The following is a 27,154-nucleotide window of genomic DNA, read 5'->3' on the forward strand; positions in this document are numbered from 1 at the left end:
TACCATGTGAGCACCTCTTGTCTTAGTGAAATAGTATGATGCCCTCCAGGATGTCAGCACAGAAGGATTACAAAACCTATCCTGCCAAAATGGTTGTTCTCTTGTAAAGCTGTGAGATCCACATACAAGCATTTCTCAAAATGCTTCAAACGTTTTAAACAAAGCTGTAAGGTAAGGACTAATACTGCCTTCTTCAGGAACAACTTGATTGTACAATGCAGGCAGCGATGTTAATTAGCTATAAAAGCTCTGAAGTGGGACTCTGAAAGTCTCTGTGGGATGTCAGGTGTGTTGCAGCAGCAATAACATGTTATTATCAATCCATCTTGCTACATGATTGGGAAAGATATTCATAAAACAGCTGCTTAGTTTTGTGCTGCTTAGAATCCTTAGTACAACCATGTCAACTTGTACAATTTTGGAGGTTACACAGCTCCTTGCATGCATGTGCTGCTGCTGATGGGAGAACATTCCTGCTGCCAGAAAAAGAGACAGCACAAGGAGATGAAAATTCAAAAGTGAAATCTTTGTTTCACGTTTTTCTAATGGAAAATATTAATTAGCATTTTTCTTTCTCCAAAATAAAGTTACATGCTAACTCATTATGACAAACTGCAACACAAATTGATTTTAATTAGGACATGAATATTTTAAAATTAATTTGCTGGATAGATCAACATTTCAAAGTAAAACCAGAAGTGCTGAACATCTGAGCAAAAATAAAATAGAATTTTCTTAAGAGGATAATTAGTCCTGCTTACGCTTTGAAATCTGGCTAACTTTTCACATAAAATGGACAAATTCACTGAAATATGTTCATTTTAATAAATTAATTGGTATAACGTTTAGTTGACTCTACAGCATAGGGAAAATGAAACATGGTTACATTTAATCTGTTTAATGATTTTGCATAAGTACTGTCTGCAATTTCTAACTTACTGAAAAGCAGGTCATTAAAAAATGTCAGTTCAATTTTTACAAGGATAGTGACTTCACAAGGGCAGTAGCCATTAAGAATAATCTCTTTTAAACTTGTGTGTAGAAAATACCCCCAGTGGTATGTGATAACTCAGACTCTGCAGAATACTGTAATGATTTTGCAAGCAGTTTTAGGATAAGACTGAAAATGGAACCTATGGTTAAAAGTGGACTAACATTCAAAGGTACAGAAAAAGGTACAGTGAGGCACGTTGGGAAGAGTTGGAGCTATTCTTAACCTGTGAGAATGAACTCTTTCACTGCCTCATTGCCAATTTTTCTGTTTCTTACACTTGTGTTTGGATGTGTGTGATTTCTGCTGTTCCCAGAGTCAGGTCCTAAGTGGTATACATTAGGTTGCATGCATTTACTTGGTGTTTGGTCTTCTGTAACTGAGCTGTCCTGCACCTTAACTAATACCTGCTGCTCCTGCTGAAAAACAGTGTGTGAAGGTGTCATCGACATTTAGGATATGATAGGCTTAGCGAAAAGGAAAATGAAACCATTGGATGGCTGATATATTTACAGCAGGTGTCTCATTCCGTATTCATTTCAACACAGAGCGGCAGACCTGTTTTATTTATGAAAGCAGGAGCACATCACATTTACAAAAGGGTGACTAAGTACCTATTTGCATTTTGCCTCTGAAGTAAAGAATTCTTGTGATCTAAACTGCTGAAACAAGGGGAAAAAATGCAGAAACATTGTGATCAGTCTTACTGCAGAGTCACAGCCACAGAAACTTGGGAAAGATGGTGGCATCTGGGGATCCTGGGCTCAGTACCTTGGTTGCAGAGTGCGCCAAAGAATCCTGGCAAACAGTCACAGTGTCCTGACACGTGGTGACAGGGACCGCTGCTGTGCACACACTGAGGGCATGGCTGGCTGCAGTGGTGTCCATGGAAGCCAGGGGGACAAACTGAAGACAGAACAAAATAAACCGTCACAGGTTTGCAGAAGATTTCTCACTGCTAAGAGTTTTAGAATTCTCTCTTTGTCTAAATCCCAAACCAATAAATTTTCTGTTTTCTAAAGTCACATAGTTTCATGAACAGCAGAAATTATGAAGCCAGTTAGACTATCCCATGTCTAATAAAGTGTCATCTCTGAGTAAAACTGTTCAAACATTCACACCATCCTACATCGTGTAAGTGCTTGGCTATTCTATAACACAGATGAGCTCTCGCAGCACCCTCTCTCTCTCAAGACACTAATTCGAGTCTCTCTAGCCCTCTCCAGCTAAACTTTCACAAAACCTGTGAATTTCAGACATTTGATGCCTCATGTCCTGCTGGCAGATATGGTTAATACCCGATAACATCTTCCAAAGCTTTTAAGATAGGTAGGAAGAGAAGCATTCACACACATAGACAACAGAAATTCAGAATACCATTTCCTTAGCAAATTAAGCTAAGAAATCAAAGAAGGAACATTAGGAAACTATGTTTTTCTTCTAAGCAACTATGTCAAAAGCTGATTTCTAAACACATTAGGTGCAATACCTGTGTTCAATTAGGACCTTCGGTTTATACATGCCATTACAGGAGCAGGAACCGTCAGTGATGAACAGAATCTAAAAATGGTAATTATGGCAACAGCATACAAGATCACCTAATTTGCATCAGTAATCACACTGGATAGCGGAGCAAACTTGCCATGAACTGTGTGCTTAATTTGTTTAAAACTTGGACTGAAATTATTACAGAAGTTGTCCATAAGGTATGTCCATGAGGGCCAAGATTAGGGCCCAGTATCTCTTATAAACATGCATTGTAGCTTCTAAGCACATGTAGAATGAAAAAAAAAATCTGCTGTCCAAACATTCGCTGCTACAGATAAGCACAAAAAAAGGTGAAATTGCAGTAAGTAACAGTAAAAATGCCTTTATATGTTTTTGGTTTTACTCCTGTGATTCTCTATTACCCAGTTCTGCCTCAGTGGTTACTATATCATGTCTGCTCTATTTTTTCACTGAATGAGAATTTTTCTCTTGGTCAGTATGTTCACAGTGGGTGTCAGGTTCTTACACTACTGCAGATTTCCAGCTGGAACTTGGCTGACAGGTTAGTTGATGATGCACTTGCTATAAAACAACCTGGCTCATTCCTGGAGACGTTTTTGCAGGTCTAAGAGCAGTAAACCATCCTGGTGTCTCATGTAATCCTGATTACACAGACAGAACAAGCTGGAGGGGTGTCAGTTTCAGTACTGCCCTTTATGGGCTGAATTCTGCTTCTAAATCAGTTTCCAAGAGGGAAACGGGAATGATTCTGAGAGTAAAATTAGCAATCTAAAGCTACCTTCGCCTACGGAGATGTCCTCTTCATGAGGTAGTCTGGAGTCTAAATCCAGCAGACAAGGTGGGAACAAGCTGAATTCCCTGGCTGTATCTTCACGGAGGGGCATTTCAGCAATGCAGAGAGCAGAAGCATCCAGAGAACTCCACTGCTGTCACCCCAGAGGGAATGAGAATTTCTCTTCATTAAGTTCTTAGCAAATGTCCTCCAGGAACAGCCTGATTACTGGAGTTGCAAGCTGGGGACACGGTTTGCCTCTTGTAGACTACATGCCATGAGCTGATAAAACTAAGCTGTTTTTTTTTCATCTCAGAAAGGCCAGAAACTATTAACTTCTGGAGGTTTTGTACTCTTAGGGTTTCAAATTTGTAAAACAATTTCTTCCCCAATTCCCAGAAGCTCTGAGCACCACATTTCAGCCTTGGAGAGAGGTTTTACAGCTATATAGATATGCTGAAGCACCTGGAAATTGGGGTTTATAATGGAAATGCTTATAGGCCATTAACTACAGCAGTGCTAGAGGTCAGCGTAATAATGGCTTTAAATAAAAACTGTCAGCCACAAATTATTTTTAGAGATGAGTGTGTGCTAGTGTCAAGTGTAACTGGTGAAATCAGTAGGGATATATGAACTGGGCATGGAGAATGTTTTACCGGAAGAACAAGGGCTGCTGCAAAAAAGAAAGACAAATCCATTTCTTGTTTGCATAGGAAGAAGGTTGCATTGGTTTGGATCAGTGAATAAGGGTCCCTCAGGGGCAAGTGCAGCTTCCCAGATAAAGCAAATGAGAGGATTTTTATCTCCTTGACACATTTTAATATGTAGCAGCAGAGCATCAGACGGGAGCTATTTCGGGCTGCTGTGTTTCTTTTTCTGGCATATAAGAAAACATTGCCTTGTTATTTTGATAGCCAACACTCATCTACTTGTCATTATGTGATGGGCCAGAGCTGACTCTACTTAGCAGGTATCCTACAGTTTACTGTGTCATAACTGTAAACCAGATCTTGCACAAATCTTGCCAAGTTTGGTATGCTAAATCGTTGCTCCTTCTTTCAGGTCACCTGTGACCTCTAAGAACTGTGGAAGGCCAGAAGAAACAGAAGGCCACACTCTACACAGCACAGTCTTGACTTCTTGGTCAAGAAGAATTTTTTTGGCTTTTATGCTAAGCAAGTCATGAGCTAAAGCAGCTCAGAAACCTGTGGCTCTGTATCTCCAGTGCCACAAAAACAGCATTTCCATCTGCTTTGCAGCTGCCACCACATCTATGGAAAATCTTACTTCTCTGGCACAAGGGTCCTCTGTATCCGGGTGCACAGTCACAGGTGCCGTCCTCTGGGGAGCAGGATCCCCCGTTCTCACAGTTACAGGAGATGGAGCAGTTTGGTCCCCAGCGGCCCTGGCTGCAGATATTGTCACAGTGGATGCCTGGAGAACAGAAAGGTGCATGTTAGGTTTCACACAGCTTACTCTGCTCGTTGATCAAAGAAATGTATGGGTGGATTGACACTTCACAGTACATCACAGAACAAACAAGGGAATCTGAAAAGAAATAGCTATTCTTTTATCTGCTTAATAAAGTGAAAATTAAGAAAATGCTGAAGAAGTGAATTCTGTAGGTGTCAGTGGGCTCCTGTGCAATCCTTAGCACCATTTCAGGAAGCTCTGTGTGTCATCTGAGAGATGAAGGTCAGGAATTGCTTTAAAGTTGCAAAGGATCTCAAATAACTGGCCTGGAAATATGCAGTTGATTGAAATCTGATTACTTAGCTGTTGTGAACTGGAAGACTGGGAAAAAAAATAAAAATCAGGGCTCTGAAAAAAAAAGTCTAGTATGTGGATTCTTGAACATGCACAAATTCAGCTCTACGTTGTGCCTTGCTCACTTCCTGGCTTACGGCACAGGGCTCTGGGTTATTATGCACATGCTCCACATCCACCCTGAGCTCTCTGAGTTCTGTGTTAATGAACCGAGTTCTGATCTAGCAAGCGGCCATATGCGGCCATAGGCTGATCATCTGCATGTTAAACGGAGACTGAGACCTGCCAATCCAGCTCCCAGGGATTCCCAGGGTTGTTGTTTGATATTTATTATTATGAAAAGCAAAGCCTGGCAACACGGGAAGAAACACACAGCCAGAAAGCTTAACATGAAGCTTCTGGCATTGTTTCAACTGGTTTTGTTTTAACTGTTGACTTACAAAAACAACTCCGTGCCATGGCTTGTCACGTATAAAGGCAAGCTAAGGATTTCATCCTGCACACCACTACTTCAAGAGATTCTTACTCCACTGGGATAAGGCAGCACCAATATCTGCAATTAGCAGAGCTATTTGCATGATCAAGGGCTCCTTGGATTGAAAAAGGTTTGCAGGATCATGAGCTAAGAGAGACATTAAGCACTGCCAGCTGCAGGGAGTGGCATTAGCGGGAGCACACTGAGATGCTGATAACAACAGAAAAAAACAATCACAGGCTGGCTCGAAAATTTTCCTAACAACATTACCACACCGGGCGCTTTACAACTGCTCCACCAAGATTTGATGGCATACGCTTGCCCTAGCTAGACTTGCAACATGAAGATGTTCTTTATCATCCATGCACATGTCCCCACTGCATAATGGGATAAATGCAGACAAGGGCTCGAAGAGCCCCAGCCAGAGGCTGGATTAGTGCATCGCCAAGGAGAAATACAATCCCAAGTAATTTCCTACACCTCTGATAACTTCATCTGGACGCTACAGGTAATGGACTGTATTTCTGAAGCTGTGATCTGTACAGTCACCAAACTTTGAGGATTATTAAATCAGCTAGAAGTCATTATAAACACACTTACAGTGCAGTTTCAAGTTGGTTTTATAAATCTCTGAAGCTAATACAGTAAGAAATACTGCAGAGCTAAAATTTCCCTTTTCTGAAGATTAATCACACAATTATAATGTCCCTTCCTAGAAAATCTTAACCAAGCCTGGCAAAAGTACAGTTTGAGATGGGGTTTTTAGTAATACACATTCATAGCTTTATTTATAAAGAGGCCTGGTCTGTGCTTTAAAGCTTAATAAAAAACACATTAAAATACAGTAAAAACATAATAGAAGCTCAATCACTTAATATTTAAATACATCTGAACCAAAGGGGAGCAAAAAGAGACAAAGAATATCTGTAGAAGTAAAATCAAGAAAAACAATAATTTCACTACAGCCCTCCCTACTCCCCTTTGAAATCAAATCTATCCTTGGATTGCTTTAACAGTAAATGCTTTGCCTGCACACCTACGTAATAAATCTACTGTACTCTGTAATTAAAAAGTAATACAATAAATGGCAAATAAATAAATGCATTTCATATATGCATATATATGTGATCATTTATAGTTTTAAAAGTCTCACCAGAAGCTCACCGAAATTAAATTCCGACACAAATGCAGAAAAATGTGTATCTTTTCCTCCTGACTGCAGAACTGAAAATACAATTCTTATTGTGAATGGGCTATTTATAAATGGAGACAATTAAACAGCATTATTTCTTGTCTCTTTCAGCAAAGTTTGGGAAGAATGACATTGACTTCCTTCTCTTGAAAGGTAGCTGAATTAGAATGCCATGGCTGTTCTTTGCAGCAGCAAAGTCCTTCCTTTCGTAATGAATAATGAGGGATGTCTTCCCGCTCCTAACGAAGGCAATGAGTCATTGTGAAGCCGATTGTTGTAACGAAATGTAAAAGGGGAAAACGGAAACCTTCTAGAAGACACTGATACCCGTTACAGCACTTATTTATTAATTTTCAGAAGACAACTGAGTAGGTGCTGCAGTCAATTTTTATTACTTTATATTACTCCAATTCTCATGGAAGACTTCATTTTTTGGAGGCTCCTTCTCACATTGAATTGCTAATGTAAATGAGAAGTTAAAATTGCATCTGGATGTGCACGTCTTAAGGAATTGTGCTAAAAAAAAGCACTTTAATTTTACAATTCCCTGACTTGACAGTGTATGAAGGGGGAGTCTATCCCTCCCAGCTACTTTACAATCGGAGATAGTGAAGCAGAAAGCCTCCTTAATGTAAAACTTTAACCTTTGCTTAGGAACTTGCTGATGAACATTTCTGATAAGCAATTAGTTTTCAATTTCCAGAAATATAAAAAAAAGCTGAAGTTGACACATCTCCGTATCATCTCATGTTATAACTATGGATTCTTAACTCATGAACAAATTCTTTGTTTGACAAACATGATGTAGAAATTAGAAAGACAACTACCAGAAGAATAAGTCCTTGAAGCTGCAGGAAGCAGTTCTATACATAAACTCCATTGCCTAGATACCAAGAAATCATCTTACTGCCTGAGGCTGTAGTTCACAATTGCAGATACTAGCATGAAATTACACTTCCAAGACCTCCTTAAACAATATTCTGGGAGTGAAATGTAAGTGAAATTCACATAACTTACAAAAGTGATAGTTATCCACTGTACATGGGCAAAGGACATCATGTAGCAAGCCAGAGCCGAGGTAAGAGCAGAATCTGCTATGGCTTTTAATCCAGCCTGTGAAACAGGAGCCCCAAAACCTCCATGTCCTGGGGTAGATTTGGGGTATTGCAAACACTGGCTGCTCCCAAGTAGGATATCCTCTGCCATGCTTTTGACTGTTCTGTACACAGAATTAACTCCCACCTGCCATACCTTCTTCCTTTGCATGCACAATGGTCAGGGAAAACTACAAAGTGCCTGAATTGCCATTGTGTATGCTGTGAAAAACATGACCTTTACCCACCAGAGCAATCACGACTGCACTCTTTTAAGGAACAACTACACAGGAGAGCTGTTCCAAGCTGCTTCCCCTTATGGGCTCATTCAGGATAGTTTACTACCAAGAAATAAGGAACTGCTCTCTGGGACATTGGGATTATTTTGCAGATCTTTGGTGCAGACCTCCCAGTGGAGAAGCAGGTGGGCTGTGCAGTGATCTTCCAAGGCAAAGTGGCTGGAGTTGTGTGTGTCCAGTGACTTGATGTGATAAAAATTTGTCTGGCTTACATGAAACAGTACAAATTTCCACCAGAAGAAGTTCGGTTCTTTGTATTAAAATACACAACCAGGACTGTGAAAGCTTCAGCTAGCATCCACATAGCCAGCATGAAGAGAAGCAAGAAAAAGAAAAAGGAAAAAAAAGCTGACAGCTATACAGCGAGGATATAAGGCATCTGTAGACGAGCTGCTTCACATACTGCTTCCATTAATAATCTTAAATAGCTTCAATGAAAGTTTGTCAAAGTAATGCAGATTTAGTGCTGTCTGTAACTATATCACACTGAAGGACTTTGGAGGGTGAAATTCCGGAAAGCCAGATACAAGCAGAATTCCCTTTCTTCTCTCTCCAGTTTATTTGTTCAATTGCACTCAGGCTTGGGGATTATGTCTCCAGCTCTTAATAAAGTCTGCCATTGTTTGTCTGCCTTGTCTCTAGATAGTTGGAAACTAATACTCTAAACACAATAGAAGAGCAAAAATGGAAGGAACAAATGAGAACTTGTGGCCTATTTTTGACCAGTGCTATCCCTTGACAGTAGCCTCTGCAGCAGGGCCTTCATGCTGCCCAGCATCTAATTATTTTCCAGGGATGTAGGAATTTGATAAATTATAGGATGTTGGTCCCATCCCCCCCATGTACTTTAATTTTGTATCTACTAGTGTACAACTGTAATTATTTCTCTGAATAAGAACTTCAGCTCTTTTTTTTTTTCAATAATCACAATCTAAAGACAGATGCAACATCAATTAGCAATGACAGGAATGATTTCAGCAGACATTTGAATCCAACACAAACATTGTGCTCTCCTCCACCTGTCTTTCAACATGACATGAAGTCATAATAATCTCTTATCTCTGGCATTTGAATAGCTCTGGAAAGAATTGCTTTTTATGCACAAACAGGCATGGGATTTAGGCAGGCAACACTGTGGAAGCCTCAAGTTTGGTGAGTCACGCTTGGCGTTGATCTGGAATGCCTGGTAGCTTTTGTCTCTGGCACCACTAACTCTTAACGGAGGTTTGACTGCCTGTTGACACAGCACACAGCGGCACAACCAAAACAGTAGCAACACAGCTTCAATAGCAGAAAGTAGCCTCACGATTATAGCTGCGATTGTAATGGCGAGGCCATTTTAGAGAGGCAGTCGCTGAAGGCAGGGCAGTAAGCACTTGATCGTACTGAAAGAGGTCTGGGAATGCATCCCTGAATGGGATCTCAAGAGTTGACTGCTCCTTCACGCAATGCAGTCCCTCCTCTCTCCGTCGTGCAGGTCAGTGCCACCTGCAGAGACCCTTTGGTGGCTGTATCACCTCTCGCAGATAAGCCCTGGGTCCTAGGCACACAGCGGTCATTCCAGAGCCAGAATCCACTGAGGTCCCCTGCAAGTCTCACCTTGGCCTCCTAATTTGTGCATTTACTTCTGATGCTGATTTCTATATTCATGTGTTCACCTTTTGTTTAACCTTATTCTCTCCTCTTTCCCCAGTACTCTTATTGCTGTTACGTTTATGTTTCATCTATAAATTCTATTTAAATCAGCTTTGTATTTGAGATTAGATCAGCATGCTTTCATAAGTGAATCCTTTGCTGCTTCAGTCTATAAAAAGTAAAAGAAAATTCAATAAGGGCATAAGAAATAAATGTCTGATTAGCTCTGGATCAGCTGTTCAGAAGGTGTTATGATAGCATATGTACGAGAGTTCATAAAGAATCCTTGATGCTCTTCTATCATTTTTTTTTCATTGTGATATTTATTCCTACCTGAGGCAAACCCCACAGCACAATTCATGACAACTCAGCTTTAAGGATGCTGAAGAACTAGAAAATCTGTTTGGGGACGGTAGCAGATAGAAGAAAACATAAAGGGATCTCCCATAAAATTAAATGGAAACATTAGGAATTGATGGCTGCTCATCCAGTCTGCAAACAAGCTATTTTTGTTTTTATATAGTGAAACTATTCAACAGAGATAACAGCGGCAACATCATCTGTGAACTTTTGTGGTGTTCTTAAAATGCTTTTCTAACTGTAAATTTTTTATTTTTATTTTTTCAGATTGAAGTTGTGGAGCCCTTATTTACCTTGCTAAGCATTGTTCACTGGTGAGCTTCAGTGGGGCAACTCCTGTGTGCAACAGCCCATCAGTCTAAATGAAAGCTCGACAATCTGGTCCTAAATAATGAAGAATAAGCCTTTCCCTGCAGTCAGTGAAATATTCTAAATTGTCTCTTTTCTCATCATTGCATAGGCGATTTATGCACCCATTAATGTAAGTGTTTTTCTGAAAGTAATATACTTACAGCCTAATGCACCTCTGTGGAGCACTAATCCTACCCCTATTTTTAATTATCTAGAGAAAACTCCAGATATGAATCATCCAACTCAGGGAATTTATGCAATAAAAGCTTTTGAGGCAAGAGACCTACCTCGCAAGAAATTGAGTAAGTCAAAATGTTTGCTAAAATTAAGGATCATCTGGTTCCCTTTGCTACAGGATATTCCCCAGGGTGCACTACTGCAGGAAGAAAAGTTGCTGCTAACAAAGGATGGATCCTGGAGGAAACCGTACCAACAGGAGTCAAGCCCTACCCACTCTTCCTTCATCTTTAGGATGCTTTCTTCCTACTAATTCTCAAACTCTGGACAAGATTTCAGGCCAGGAAGGAACAGGAACCTGGGCAAGATCCAAGCAGACCATCAGCAGGTAAAAAAGGAGACAGGAATCTTTAAGTGGGAAAAAATGTATTGTTTTCCTGACTTTTAAATGTTCCAGCCCCTGAGCCATGAGGTAAGGATGCAGCTTAGCAAGAGCTGTTGTACAACAGAACATGTGAAGAATGTTGTGTTTAATAACACTGAGTGAAATTCAACCTTTTCTGCTTTGTGCAGAAGGGGAAGGAAGATATTTACAACATTTGTCACTGAGAACACTTTTCACCAGTAACATATATATACAACATTTCAGCTCACTGGCTGTTTAATGAATTATCTTTCCTTTTCTTCCTTCACACACTGCATGCTAGCATTCAGTATTTAGTCTGCTGAAATGTTCACAAATAATTTTTTCACTGCTTCTCGCCCACATTTATTTATAGGTGAACGTATTGTACACACAGCCAAGCTTATATATAGAATGCCTCCATATTAACATGGAAAATAGTTGAATATCTCTAGCATCAAATTTCATTTTTCAGAACCCATTAAATTAGCATAATCCAGGATGCCATCCAAGCTATATCTTTTCATACAATTTTAAAAGCTGTCCTTTAATAAGTGAAAATAAAACCAAAAATAAATACGAAGATAAGTGAACTCGTATCTCTTCTGTATTTATAAGACAAATACTGCAATCATTTGCATGCATGCTTATGTTTAGCAGTAGGCTTACTGCAGATTCTAATTATAGTCTAAGGGTCTGATCCAACACCCACTGAATGAGTGGCAAAAATCCAATGGATTTCATGAAAGGTGAAATATATACTAAAACTGGCACAGGACAAACACAGCTAAACCCCCCCTTAGATGAGAATCCGGAGCCTACTAGATATCTGCCAAGGAAAGCACAGACATAATTAATGTCAGGACATCAGTGATGTCTTTGATATAACTTCATAATTCATATTTTTGAAAATTAGCCCTATATCAGCAGGAACCATACTTAAAGGTTCCTGTCAAAGAGAGAATTTTTAAGCACAGCCTGACATAAAAATCTTATCAACTCACTTGAAATTAAGTCAATGAAAAATTAAAGCTAATTTCTAATAAGCTTATGTTACATTCATAGGCTAAAGGACACTTGTCAAACCCATAGAGTAAGTATACCTTTTCATATGGAAAAGATTTTCACTTTTGAAAGGCAGAGGCCAGAAGAGAGACTAAAATGCATCGTTTTAGACTGACTCTTAACATTTCTAGTTTTTCTGTCTGCTTAAAGCTAATGTAAGGATACAGGATAATCACAGAAATAAATTATTAATTTAAAAATCTGGGATAAGACTGCCAAAAGTGATAAGTGCAAAATATGGTTTAGATAATGGGATTAGACATCTAGAAAATGCATGTTTAATAGGAACTTACTATAGCTCCATTTTGGTATTTTAGGCTTAGTATTTATTACAACCCGAGAGAGCATGAAACAGTCCGTTTAAAAAACAAAGCCAACCCACAGCATTATTAACTCCGACATACCATGGACCTGGTCAACCATAAACCTGCAGGTACATAAAAATAAGTCCTAGATTTTCTCTTTTTTAAAAAGAGAAAGATGTTTTAAAGATGTACAGAAAAATCAGCTGCCAATTATATGAGTATACGCTGGAGTAGATCTATTAATGACAATACAATTATTTTGGCTTCAGACTAGTACAGCTGTGGAGAGGATCTGGCTCTAAAATCATAAACTAAATACTGCTGCAACTGAGGAAAAGTCATCTTAATAAAAACAAAATATATTTTATGGAAAGCTAAATGGAAAGTTATTTTTTTTCTTGAAAGATCACTTTCTTGGAAAGAACTCAGGAAGAGTGAAGTTAAAAATACCTTAGAGCTCACCGTCAAAGTGGTCAGTGTTTCTTTAAAATTCAAAAAGGCCTTCCCTTGAGTAAAAGGCTTATCAGTTTTCCTGAATTAATGTGTCCACGGGAGGGAAGAAACATGCTTCTGTGTTTGAGTGACAGTGCAGATGTCACTCGCAGCCTACAAATTCTCTCAAATGTGAAGTCTCATTCCTCAAAGCTCACCTTATCTGTGACCAGCCTACGTTTCCTGACCCCATTAACTCGCCTATACAATCGCATGTAGAAATCCCTACAACCTGAGACTACCACAACCACTGTACACTATTTCTGGACATGATAAGAGACAATTAGAGTTTATGTTGCTGGCAATGTATGGAAGGTACAGAGGTTGTAAAGGACAGTGAAATAGATATTTTGACTTTGTGTATGTTGCGGCAAAGAGGGAGGCTGCTCTTAGGAGACATGAACGAAGTTTGAAGGTGAAAATAACCAACATGGTAACAAAATGGCTCTTCCTCTACCACCACATACAATTTTCAGACTTTTATTTGCCGTTCTGATTAATTAAGAAGGGTTGAACCTATGAAGGGTTCTTTTATAATCAGCTGTGGGATGTACATACCTTTACCTTCCATCTTACCTCTACAATAATGTCTTATTTTCCTCATGCATTGGGGGATATTGAAACCTACTGAATAAACTTTGGCTTTGGATGTTCAGAAAAGCCACAGAGTTTAGCAGTTCAGTGCGATAATTGAGATAGCATCATGACGACAGCACGCTACAGAAAGCAGACAGCGATACAAAAAACGAAAGACAAAACCAAGATTCAGATAAGACAGCATTTCAGATTAAAGGAATTCAGATAAACAGGATTTTAACTGACCTTAACATTTACAGGAATGGAATACATCCCCCTGTAGATCACTTTCTGTTTAATCCCACTGTAATATCTAAAAGGTTAACAAAATACACGCTGCCACAATTAACTTGAAGCACATTGACTTGTTACAGGGAGGAAATGAGCTTGCTGTGAGTACCAGCCAGGCCTGTGGCTTGTCTTTCTGTAATCTGTTTGCAGGTGGGATGTCTGACTGTGAAAACGAATGGACATGGGTCTTAGAGTCAGGATGAGCAGCGGCTGCCTCTGGTTTCCCAGAGTCCTGCGAACTTGGCCCACGTCAAGCACAAAGCGAGCACCTCCAGAAAGTAGAGGACAGAGCAGCAGCTATGAATAATTCAGTTATGGGGGAGCTGTACTGAGCGAACCAACTAAAGGCTGTGTAGTAGTATTGGTTCCAGTATCTGTAAGGATGACATTTCTGGTAAGAAACATGCAATCAGCAGCCACCTTGAGGAATAAGGGACGGGCTGTTGGGGTATGCAGTGCAGCTTGCAAAACCCAGCTGGCTCAGCTGCAGCAGTGCTTCCAGAGCAAGGCTACCCAGGTAGATGGCCCTCTTCTGTCCAGTGTCAGGTCATTTATTAAGTGAGAGGAGCCTGGCTAAAATTTGTGAGCCTAGCAGTGTCACTGAGCATCCAGGGCAGGAGTTTCACCTGGGCGAGATGAGGCTCATGGCTGCTTCCCTAGGACCTGCTTGCTTCCAAAGGACTTCCAGGAAACGCTCCACCATGCAGCTTTTCTGCACTTGCGTTCTCTCCGAGGATACAGTGTGTGCGAGATCCCTAATTAAGCAAATGCAATTAGCACTGAAGCACTCCATTTTCAAGCATTTTCATTTTAACCTGAACGTACACAAAATAGCACCTCTCACGCAAATGACTGGTAGCTGTAATGTATCTATGTGCACACGTACACACAGACATACACAGCTGCAAGCACAAAAGCGATATGTATCTAAAATGCATAGCAGATCCAGGGTGGAGAGACCCTTGTTAATCTTTAGAAAGCAATCAGTCTAATCAGACAAGACTCGATCCTGCTGGCGGCTACGCTTTTCCTTTTTAACATGGCAATAGACATGAAGACATCTTCTTCTAATTTCAAGGATACTATTTATATGTTAAGCATGTGCAAGCTCAAGAACTCCATTCAGTGCAAGGCTAGGCCCTTATTTTTATTTGCAACTGACATTTTCTTCATATGGATTCAAAGCCAGCTCCACATCGTGTCAGCAGGTCAGATCTGATTTCGGCCCACACTTGAACAAGTCTCACTGTGCTTGTACCACATGAGAGCCTTTTGCCAATGTGGCTTTGGTCTTTTAAGTAAAAAGGTTACAGTTTTCCTGCTATCTACAAAGCTGCTGGCGACACAATGTGCCTGTGTACCTGGTTGGGTAATTTTCAGCTATAACAACAGGGTGCAATCATCTTCAGATCTGATCTGTCTCAGGGTCTAACTTCTGCCTTTGGCTGCACATGTGCAATTCCCCACTGAACTTAATGGAAACTGTAGATGCATGTCTAAGCAGCTTGTTGCCAGTGTGCTTATTCATGCATACAGCTGGTCTGTACAGCTTTGTAATCTCCTGACTGATACGTGGGATTCTCTTCATCATCTTCCCCTCTGCCAAGTATGCTCTGCTCCTGAAAATTACCTTTTCTCAGCTGGTACACATGGAAAGGTGGGAGAGCATAGCCCTGAATAATAGACTCTTGATGGGTGGCAGTCACAACATAATAAAAGGATGGTAGACTGCTATTAACTTATATTGTATGCTACTCTTTCCTTACCTTTTTTCTTCTTTTCCCAGTCTTCTTCCATGCTCCTGCCGTCTATCAGTTTCTGAAGGTTTATATCAGTAACATCTTGAAAACTACTTTAAAGAAAATGGGCTCAATCTTCCCCTTGATCTCTACACAGAACACTGACATCAAGGCGGGGAGTCCCACATGTGGGATGAACATACAGAATATGCTGTTTCAGATGAAGTTTTGTGGCTGTTAGGATCAGAAAACCTCGTGTATTCTCTGTCTGGTGTGAGTGGGTAGGAAAACCTTCAGATGTTCCACGATCCTGAACTTTTCTGATCTTTTTCAAGCCATGCCTAATTAGTACCAAACTCAGAAAGCACAAATTTAAGCCTGAATTATTTATCACATCATATTTATAAAATGCACTGCAATACACATCATGGCCCAGTTCACAACAACTAGAGATAAGATTAATCTTTTACCGATGCCATACTCCTTAATATGAAAATATAATTATCTAGCTGAAGAGTTTCTTAAATTACATACTTTCAAACTAGTCTGAGCAGAATTTATCCTTGTGTCTGGTGCTAAGCCAAGTGGAAAAAACATTGAGAGCAGAATTGACAAAACACATGTTGGCTCTGTCTGTCTATCAGTATTTCCAGTGCACACCTTACATGGTCCTGTCAACATCTCAGCTGAAGCCTGGTCTCAAATACTAATATAATATTTTTCTCCCAGAAATGTGATCCTGAAGAAGGGAGCTCCAGAACTGCAGAGACATATTGAAGAACAAAGAGCTTAATTTGTACTAAGTGTCCTGCAAGTTAATATACATTTACCTCACCCTATACAGAAATTAAAAAGAGGGAGATACCACAGAAATTATTCTTACTTTTAGTTGGAGTAATTTGTATCTGCACTTGATGTACATTTACAGACGTGCACGTCCTTGTGAAAGTATGAAGTATTTGCTTCAAATGCCTTTGAGAAAAAGCTACACCTTCAGTCTGTAAAGTGCATTTTCTGCACTTTCCTGTGAAACGGTATATACAGAAAGGTGTGTAATAAACCTTTAGAGTAAATATATATATATATATATTAATTTACTGTACTTTTAAAAACCATTTTGTCCCTTGAAAAAAACTCACAATGACTACAGGAAAACCTATCAAGTGTTCTTCTGATGGGCATCAATAATGCACAGTAGAGTTTTAAAGCTTGATGGATGGATATATTGATGGTAAAGAGACTCAAAGAGTGATGAATGCAGTCCAGTGAGTGAAGAACACAAGCCAGAGTGGGTAGTAGTGAGCTTATGAAATGGATTCTCACGTGGGAAAAAAAACACTTCTCAGGGATGCATGCCCAATACCTTTGTAAAGTAACTCTGATGTAAGTAATGTGTGTATAAATTATTATTTTTGCATTTTATTTAATTCTAAAAAGATGTTTTCCATAAAGTATAAGATATAATTTCATTGCTTTTGCTTCATTCTTCTAAGAGCTGGGCTGCAGTGGTATGTTCTCTCCATTAGAAATACAAGGCATGCATTATTTTAAGGCATAAATGAAGGGTTAAGGTAATAGTATCCCCAATGTCGGCTGCCTGATCAGCGTGCCTTGCTACGCACATCTTTCAACTTGTACTAGTTTGAAAAACAATTACATTTTCCAAATGAATTGCTGTTAATACCAATGTATTTTGATTGTCAGTGCTGCTGGTGGCTCTGCAGATATAGGCGAGAATATAAGCTAATTTCCCTCCAGGGCCTCTACAGAGAGCTGAGGGAGATTAACCAGTATTTTAGGCAGCTAAGTGTGAAATACTGGTTGGGTCAATAACTTGTCCTCCAGCGCTGCTATGTTAGCTGTCAAAAGCTGGCAAAAAGACATATCAGTATGGAGTCAAGTGCAGGTCTGATTGTACTGAGATCACCAGCCTGGACTTTCAGACTTCACTGAATATTTCTCTCTGCATCTGTGTAACCATGAGAGCTCTTTGTCAAACCAGCGCTAATCTGCTCTCCATAACCATCCTTCTGTGTGATAAGAAGCATGGGAAAATGGAAGAGCATACAGACAACAGTTTGTGACAAACCTGGTTTTGTATGATGGAGCAGCTGTAACGACTCCCAGCATCCAGAAGACACGTACCTGCATCCCCATGTATGATGGCCAGAGGATTCACTGTAGCACAGCTGCACCCCGATGGAAAGGGCCATTCAAGGAGAAAAATGCTGCAGGATTACCAGATGATCTGCATCCCTCCTGAGGATTCTTTTTACAGAAGGCTAACATCTGGCTGCAGCTTTGGAGCTATCTTCAACTAATTTGAATATAAATTTAATGAATGCCAATTTTTGTCACCAGCATGAGTGATTTAAATGTGGGCAAGTTCAGCTGATCTTGTCTCAATCTATTATCTAAAAGTTTGCAGTCAGAAGTCCGGTGCTATAACTGATGCAATAGCAAAAGACAAACAAACAAACAAACAAACAAATCCCAAGTTTTACATAGTTAATTCCTAATTTTACCTGTCCAGCCAGCAAGACAGCAGCAGTAACCGGTGACAGGATCGCACCCATCTGCATGGCTACAATCACAACGTTCACTGCAATTAAGACCATATGTTCCATCCTTCCAAAAATATAAATAAAAAAGTCTCTCAGTAATCAGTTTTTTGTCCGAAAATGTGCAAAATCATCTATCACGTCCCTCTTAATGCTGAGTCGCATTTTTAAAATTAACATACAGAGAAGATAGAAATAACTCAGTGCCTAACATTTCTATATAGAACCAAATGAGGAATCTCTTTAAAAAATGATGCTCAAGAAAATGCAGATAGCATTGCAATAGCTCTGATAAAATACAGTGCAAAACAGAAAACATGTACTTGATTGCTAGAACCCTAATCTGTTTTTTATACATGATTTCCTTCAGGTATCCATGGACAAAATGAGATACTGTCCTACTGTATGTTTAGAGGAGCTATGCTGGCTATGCTTTAAAAGGGGATGCAAGACCATCCCAGTCATACTTACGGGACAGGGCTGGTCACAGTACTCCCCTTGCCATCCAGGTGAGCAGAGACAAAAGCCATCAGCTGGCCTGCAGGCAGCTCCATTTGTGCAATAGCATGTCTGGTTACAGTTAAGACCCCAACTTCCACTTGAACATGGAATAGAGCAATCCATTCCTTGCCACCCTGAAGAAAAATGCGAAAGAAACCATATTTGGGATGTTTTCACAGAAAAAAATAATGCAGGACTACAGCTATCTGTTATAATATTTACCTCAGGAGAGTTAAAACGTCCTGCAAAGGTGTGTCGTGCATGTTTTCTAGACAGATCTAATGGTCTGCCCTTTTCTTGCACAGCACAACAAGGTGGAGACAGCAAGAAAGGCAGCATGCAAACTGCAGCTCTTCGATTCTAGAACCATTTTCGTCCTGATCTTGGTGTAAATAAAGACACCAATCTTGGGGTCAAAGATTGGCCCTTTAATTATGAACTACCAGCTTCCTCTGTCAGCATCTATAGGTGGAGAAGGGTGGTATAGGTGTCACTGTGTTGGCTGTTTGCCACATTAAGGTGTCAGATGCCTCTCTGGGAACTGCTCAGACAGCAAGAGAGTGCAGCAACATCTGCTGAAGACCTGCTGAATGTAAGACACTTGCTATTTGATGCCGCCTGTTTCTTACCTCATATTTTTTGAGAAGGATCTTTAATATAAAGAAGCTATTACACACACACACACACAAAAAAAAAAAAAAAAAAAGAAGACCAAGGCCATAATTTCTAACCATTAAGGCTCAAATCTTAACTACCAGCCGCACAATGGCTTTCATTACGCTGCAGCTGTATGTAATGGAGTTGAGCAGTAACTCACGGTTTATACACCCTCATTAAATGGGGTTCTACAGTGATTCATTAATTCATGTTTGAAATGCCAGATTTTATTGTTATTTGCCTCACTTCTGTTTTAGGGCTTATGCATGCCATACAGGGATAACTCATGTTGGTATTCTGGGGGAAAGCACCACTACACAGGGAACATACGAAACATCACGTTATGGAGTGCACAAGATTTCTCAAGTGATTACTGGGTATATGAGTTATGCTTACAACCAAGCACATATGGGAATTCTGGGCATATATGAAGGACAAAAATAGGTGAGTCATGTACACAGTTTCCAGGGCAGGCAAAAGACTTCTTGTTTTCCAGACAAGGGACAGCTACATTCTCCAGCCCCACGCTGGCTCAGGAGACAGAGGACAACTGCACATGGCTGAGTTGTCACAGTGGAAGTTGTCACCAGAGGATGACAACAAGACAGGCTCACCCCACTGACAGCGCAACGGGCTAAAGGAAGGACGCGCAGGAGGCTGCCTCTGCTCCTTTGCCCAGTTGTGTTACTCCAGGCATGGAAGGGAGAACTAAGGCCGTTGAGTCCTGGAGAAATGGGGTATTAAAGGGACAGAAAAAGGAAAAAAAAAATAAAAAGAAAGAAAGACCACCCAAAAAGCCCAGTTTGGGGTTTGTTTCATATTTCTGTTAGAATGGAGCTGTGGTTCTGCAAGCACACTTCGTTCCGGGGTCTGTTCTTGCAGCACAGCGGTTAAGTCTGGCCCCTGTTCAGGGCAGAGACAAAACATACAGTCAAGCCCCTGTTGAGTTTTGATACTTGGGCAGACCGTTGAATTACCAACAGGCACGAATAGATAGTGGAGTTACTGACTGCACAGCTGTGCCATGTTAAAAGGGGAGAAGCCTTGATGCCAAATTGTAGACGACTATTAAATCTGAATGTTGTTTACCTTCTTTGCAAATGCATAGACCATCCACGGGGGAACACGCGCCATCATTTTTGCAATTACAAACTGATGAGCAATTGGTACCATAGGTTCCTGCCATGCAGGTAATGGTGCAGTCATCTCCCTGCAAACCAAAAAAAAAAGACAGAGTCAGCTAAAGAAATCTGAATTGTAGGAAATTCCCATCTCTGCATAGGGAGGCTTTCTCCTTCGAAACAGTGAGCAGAGTGTTATGAGTTGATTGCTGAGTCTTCAGCTCTCGAGCAGTCACTGCTGCTTCCCGTGATTATGATGCAATTAGTGCTTTGATTGACTTGGAGGAAAGGGACAAGTTTCTGGCGTTCATTCAGCAGGAGGTGTGTAAGTTACAAAAACAAACCTCCTAGAACAGATGTTAGATCATTACGCAAAACATCACTTATGAAACACTAATCACAAAATATACAGTCTGAAACTGTGCAAAGATTGCTCTGCAGTTCTTGGAAAATATATTCTAAGAACACGGTTGTTAAAAAACTAAAGGATATCCTGCGTGCTCATCTTCCACAGACTGGCAGAGAGGAAAACTGCATGGCAGGTGCATTAGACCTTCTTGATGCATAGCTGGTACCTGCATTTGTTTTCAGTTAATTTGCATGAGATGGTGACTTTGGGAAGAATGCTGAACAAGGAGTGATGTGTACAACAGAGAGAGGAGACACAGAGAGCAAAACACAGAAACAGACAGTCTCTGTCCTATTTCCTGATGCTGTCCTTTAGGTGTTGGGAAAGCTAGGAAGAGGAGGGTAAATACTTGTATATTACAGAACTATACAATACTTCAACAGTAAATTATGGCACACTGTATGCACTGATTAGCTTGTGTGGCTGAAAGGCACTTTTCTTTACTACTGTTGTTCATGTGATGCAATAAGGGAAATAAAATGTGAGCACAATCCCTTTAAACCTATACAGTAAGTCCCACAGTCTGGTCAACATATGTTAGCGTATATACAGTATTTTTACTCCGTTTTCTTCTACGTGTAGTCTTGACTTTCACATCACAAATTAGCTCCTAAATTTACTTCTTCAGTGAGTCAAACTGTAATAATTTAATCGTATGTCAGGGAAAGCTATCCTACTCCAAAGTTAAATAGTAACTACATTGCACAGTGTGACCTATATCATAGCTCAAGGGAAAAGATATTGGTCAAAATGTATTTTTGCAGGTGAGAGGCTTCACTGTGTGATAGGAGCATCCATTTATCAGGAGATAAATGCACAAAATGTCAGCTTCCCTATGCCATGGCAAGTACCTCCAGGAGCCTGTATATCACAGTACCAGACACTGAGACAGTAAAAGGAAATATGACCAGATTTTGAGCACCATAAACCCTCATATGCCTGTTGTTCTGCCTAGCACCAGTAGGACTCTTCCTATTTTATAGTAAAAACTTCGGTTTAGGGGGGAGAAATGGTTAAGGTAGGTACCATTGAGAAGTAAATCCTACAAGCCCCTGACTTTTGAGTGAAAGCAGTGTTTGCAAAAGATGCTATCTTTGACCTTGGTGGAGTAAAACAAGTTCCTCTGAAAAGGCCTGGCTGTAAAAGGTGCTGTCTTGACAGCCAGAAAATCCAAGCACGCTGCCCCTCATTACCCTGCCAGCATGCCTACAGAATGAGCTACAGGAACCCACAGCTGAGCGGGATGGCAGAGGGGCATTCAGTCTCCACGCCTAATCAATCGTCTGCCTTTCTCCTGTGTGTGACAATTAGACAGCCAATTAGTGCCACCTAGAAAGCTGTATCTTGTGTGAACGAAACTCCCAACTCATTTCAAGTACAGCGCAGGAGTGCTGGTACTGCTGTAATTTCTATGACAACTGACCTTACCTGGATTTGAACTGGTGATCTAGAAGTAAAGGAAAATTCCTTTGAAAAGGAAAGAAGAACAGAGTGATGTGGAGCTAACATATTCCCTTGGGAACCTGATGAACTAAGACAGCATCTGGGCCACAGGCGGAACGAGAACCAGGATTTCCAGCTCTTCAGCTGGCTCTGTGACTGTGAGTTGGCTCATGTGATGCAAGGTTTGCCCTGGCCATGTGCATGACAAGCTGGTGTGGATTCACTCCTTTTCTGTACACCTACTCTGCACAGAGGGCAGTCAGACAGAATAATTTGGGTACGTCAAAGAAAAGGTGCCATATACAAGCTAAGCATCAGGATGTTTCTTCCTCACTCAAAACGCCTTTGAGTTTTGGCATTTACTGGAATAGACTCTATTTTGTGGACTCACAGGTTAGTCATTTTGGATGTACACCTTATACGCCCTTACCTTGCAACAAACCTTACCAGAGAAACTAACTGGCTTAATGAGATTTCTGTCTCTGGGCTTGACAAGCGAGGCCTTCAGAACTCTCAGAGTGACAACTGCCAAATATCCTTAACTTCTTAATTACATATGAGGAAAATGCACTTGAACTATAGCACTGGCTCTAAGATTTTATTAATTATAAATGCACACCCCGTTATTAACATTTTGAACTTGACTGGGGAGAATGACCTATGAAATTAAATGCATTCAGGTACTGTTAAAGATATGTAAATTCCACCTCCCTCTCACCACCTGCCCAAGTGAATAATGCTGCAGTATATGTCTATCCAGTTGTTAATGAGTTATATATTCTATTAAACTGATTTTAAATGTTGTGCATTGAATCTTCAATCTTGCAATATGGTACTTTGTATTTCTATCCTATTTAGTAAAATTAATCAACAGCTGTGCTTCTTATGTTGATTATTCTTTTTTTTCTATTAAGATCAGGAGGTTAATGAGAATAGTGAAATGTCTGGATGTGGTATACATGATAGGAAGGAGTAGCTAATTTAATCAAACATATAACCCTGAAAATGTTAAAGCTATATTAAGAAATCTAGCTATAAATAACTTGGTATTTTACATCTCTATTTTCCATGTCAGAGTGATCCATATGGACATCACAGACTTTCAGAAGTGCTTCGTTTCTTTCAACATTTTCCCTTAGAATGTCCAGTTCATCAAAACATATCCCTGATGTCTACCCCATGTATTACCTTCTGATTTCAGGGGTCAAGTCTGACTCTAAACCTAATTTTTCGAAAAACTCTCTTTACTAGGTGTTGGATCAGGGCCAGTTGCAGTAAATGTCCCACTCCTCACGTAAAGCAGCATGCTCCTGCCCTCTTCTTTGTATTCCTGGGCTCAAATCCATAAGATGGCATCTCAGTACAACCAAAGACAGGGTGTCCCACATCTCAGCACAGCTGCTCAGAAGCTAAAAGAAGTCAGTCCTTTCTTGTTTGAAATTTGTATCTGATAGGATTATCCCCATATAGCAAAGATCCAGGTGGGTATCTGTGGTCCCAGGGACCCTACAATTCAGCTTTAAATCAAAATGAACGGTGCCAATAATGTAACTACCACCACCTATATGACCTTTCATAGCGTTAATTACTTCAGAAATATTAACAAATTGGTGCTGAAACTAAATGATAGACCCTTCTAGTATCAGAAGAGGTTTCGGCACACAATTCTTGTTATTGTTAATTCTCCCCTATGTATTGAGGGTTAGGCCCAGGGAACCAAACGCCATTAATAACTCCGGCTGCCAGCTCACATCCATCAGCATCAAATATTAATAGACTCATGAGGGCCAGAGCATACGTCTTGCCGGATGGCAGTCAATAATACGTCTTGTTTCTGTTCAGGCAGAGGTGAAGATTTTCTTCCTCAAAAATTATTATTGTACAATATTAGTAGAGCTTAAAGACACACCGCTGCCTTAGGTGTTAACCGTGTTAACAAGCTCTGGCCACATCACAAAGTGTTTTCCCTGGATTAATGTTGCCCTAACAGTAAGTACTAGATTGCTTGTTTCTGTTAAAAATACATTCCTGCTGTAAACAAGGGCCAACTTCCTTTAAAATCCTCTTTCTGCATTCAATAAAAAGACTTTTATTTACTCCTATACGTTTTGGATCAGATATTTAAATCACTGAAATACATTTTATAAGGAAAAAAAATGCAATCCCAGACTGTAAGAGGAGTTAATAACCCAGCAGCGGTCACCAACACCCAGCAAAGTCTGCAGCCATGCTTGGTCTCTCTGAAAGTTTGACTATTCAAGGACATTAAATTAAGAATTTCAGAAGTAACTACAACCTACAGGAATATATTTGCCTTGGAGTGCTAAAGGCTGGTTCCACTGAAGTCAGTGGCAAAACAGAAAATCAATTTTTCAAGGCCTCTGCAATGCAGAAGACTAACAGGGCTGTTATTGAAGTTGGCATCAAGTTTGCATAATAAAGACTTTGGTGATGGGTTGGTTCCAGTGTTCTTGAGGTTGAACCTGCTGAGGTGCTGCACGTCCCCTGTTCCTGCACAGATTGTTAGGGGGGGCTGACAGCAGTGAAAGGCAATGTATTTGAACTGCTGGTAATCTGTAATGGGACTCCAACTGACCTTAGATATTTAACGTGGTATCTGATCTCCCCTCTCTCCGTCTCGTTGCCTTTCTTTGTGCCCCGTGAATTGGAGGTGCAGCACCTGTCACCAGCAGCAGGGCAAGCTGAGTGCTCAGTGCAGGCTTGAAATGGAAAGAAGGGCATGGTGCAGGGCCATATGTATGTAGCGATAAGCAGATCAGAAAGAAAAAGTGCAAGTGCTGTTTGTACCTAATGTCTGCGTGTCCAGATAAGGTGATTGGTATGGACTTAGTACATAAAAGTACATATTTATGTGTACATACTGAATGTGGCACACCAGTGTGCCGGTACACGGTGTCTGGGCACTGATGCAGATCACAGACACAGTTCTGTATATTTACTTATTTAATTGTAAAATTTACAATTAACCCAAAGTGGTTCTCCACAAACATTCCCTCAAGGTAAACATATGGTATCCAGCAGCACAAACTGGCAGAACAAACTAATTTCCCTAATGGTGTTCCAGTGGAAATTAACGTTCTCTTCATAAGCATATTAGCAGCAGTAGGAAACTTTGTACTTTTCCTGGTCATCTCCTTTACCCTCAACTCAAGCAATTTATTCATGACCTTACAATACAGCATCTTTAGTTTCCCAGACATAATGATGTCCTCTGGCTGAATTCCCTTCCCCTCTGGGTGTTACTAATTACTCCCTGCAGATGCTATTATTGGTGCTAATGATATAATGCAGAAAAAAGTTTGGGGAAGGATCTTGTGCCCTGTACAAGCCAGGCTTTCAGTCTGCAGGTAATCAGTGTTACTAAGAACTGACAACTGTTCCTTTATCCATTTCGTAACATGGTATGATGTAGCTGTGCTAGAGTCTGATACACATCTAAAATGGCACAATGAAACCACTGATGACCTTATTCAGTCTCCTTTTCCCTTCGCCCTTTATATGGAAGAAGATGGAGTGAGGTAGAAAGGACAGGAAAGAGCTTTCTTATGTTTAAAAAGTGACATTTTATGTCACTTCTTAAGTCACAAGCTCATGACTCATCCAAAGACACAACCCTTCACAGTCCTGAATGTTGTATCGCATAACCTTTCAAAGTATTATAAATGCTTTATCCAATATTATTTAATAAATAAATGAAATAAAATGTATTTTTGATCTTGTTATAAAATACACAGAGAGCTTATATGTGCACATGTACAAATCCACCAGCTCTGAATAGAAAGCGCTGGTTTCATTTTACCGGCTGTAGCCAAAGCCTTTGTTGGGCTGCACAGGCTGAGAGGGGAGCACAAGTTCCCACACAGGTAGTCGTGGCACAAAGCTGCTGTAATGGAGCAGTACTCTGTACGAATAAAGGCAGCAAATTCTAGTTTCGTGAGGTGGTGGTTTTTTTTTGTCTCCATGAAATGAAGTGAAAACAAATACAAATAAAATGTTCATTAAAAAAAATTGATTTTTCATACTAAACAGCAAGCTTGAGTTGGATTTCAGTCAGTGAGCGCTATAACCCCCCTCACCACAAGGGAATAGTTTTCTAGTTTGCACTAAAAATATTCCCAATATCAGTCAGTTATCTACAATTAAAATAATCCATTCTTACTGTTCAAGCCACTTAAATATGGGCATTAAAAAAAAGAAAGAGACTTCAATAAAGAGAGCACGCAAGACCCCCCACACTGTAAATCAGCGTAGCACTGTTGCTGGCAAAAAAATCTAGACTAACTTTACAACACTTGAATATCTGCCTGGTTTAGTATTTAGACCTTAACTGCAGAGCACTTTAATGGCAGCAAGGCAATGAATACAGCCTCATATAATTAAATGTGTTCACAAGGAAAGTAGTATGGAGAGTAAAAAAGATGATCATCAACCTCTGAACAAGATTTTTTTTATACAGTCAGCACTTTTCACCTAATAAAATATCACAAAACACATTTATCCATGAGGGACCTCTCCAAAAATAGGAGATTGGATTTAGACTGGGTAAAACAACTCCTACATCATTTCCTCGGGACATTTCTCCTGGTGAGACAGTGCATCATACCTGAGAGGACAGCCTCCCCCGGCAGCCTGTAATGGAGTACAAGCAACATAGCCACGCACAGTTCAAAAAACACAGCGGAGGCCAGTGTTCAGCTAAATCAGATGGGTGTGCAGAGCTTGGCCAGCTCCAGCAGCTGCCTACGTAAGGGCACGATACTAAAACAAGCTCCTAATTCTGTTCGCAGCTGAGCTGGGGAGATTGTTTATGGAACAGATATTTCAGGTGGAAATGAAAACATCTTTAATACTTGGGTTTAGATTTAGTTAACGGGAAGATGTATTATCGAGGCAGGTCAATCACATCTGTATCAGGAGGGTTACTAATATACATTATGGGGCCAGATGG

The 27,154-nt window shown here is 40.3% G+C and overlaps 1 protein-coding gene across 2 annotated transcripts in view; it reads right to left on the minus strand.

Moving 5' to 3' along the window:
* The window catches only part of MEGF11 (multiple EGF like domains 11), a 190,783-nt gene that overhangs the window by 33,093 nt on the left and 130,536 nt on the right, over positions 1-27,154 (minus strand). For both annotated transcript variants that reach the window (XM_035554619.1, XM_035554618.1), the window contains exons 8-12: positions 20,302-20,422; positions 18,526-18,689; positions 18,019-18,121; positions 4,560-4,706; positions 1,763-1,897 (exon numbers count right to left, since the gene is read on the minus strand). In XM_035554619.1, coding sequence (XP_035410512.1) covers positions 1,763-1,897; positions 4,560-4,706; positions 18,019-18,121; positions 18,526-18,689; positions 20,302-20,422 — 670 coding nt within the window. The remainder of the gene's footprint in view (positions 1-1,762; positions 1,898-4,559; positions 4,707-18,018; positions 18,122-18,525; positions 18,690-20,301; positions 20,423-27,154) is intronic.

Source organism: Cygnus atratus, chromosome 11, assembly GCF_013377495.2.
Source record: "Cygnus atratus isolate AKBS03 ecotype Queensland, Australia chromosome 11, CAtr_DNAZoo_HiC_assembly, whole genome shotgun sequence".
Taxonomy (NCBI): Eukaryota; Metazoa; Chordata; class Aves; order Anseriformes; family Anatidae; genus Cygnus; species Cygnus atratus.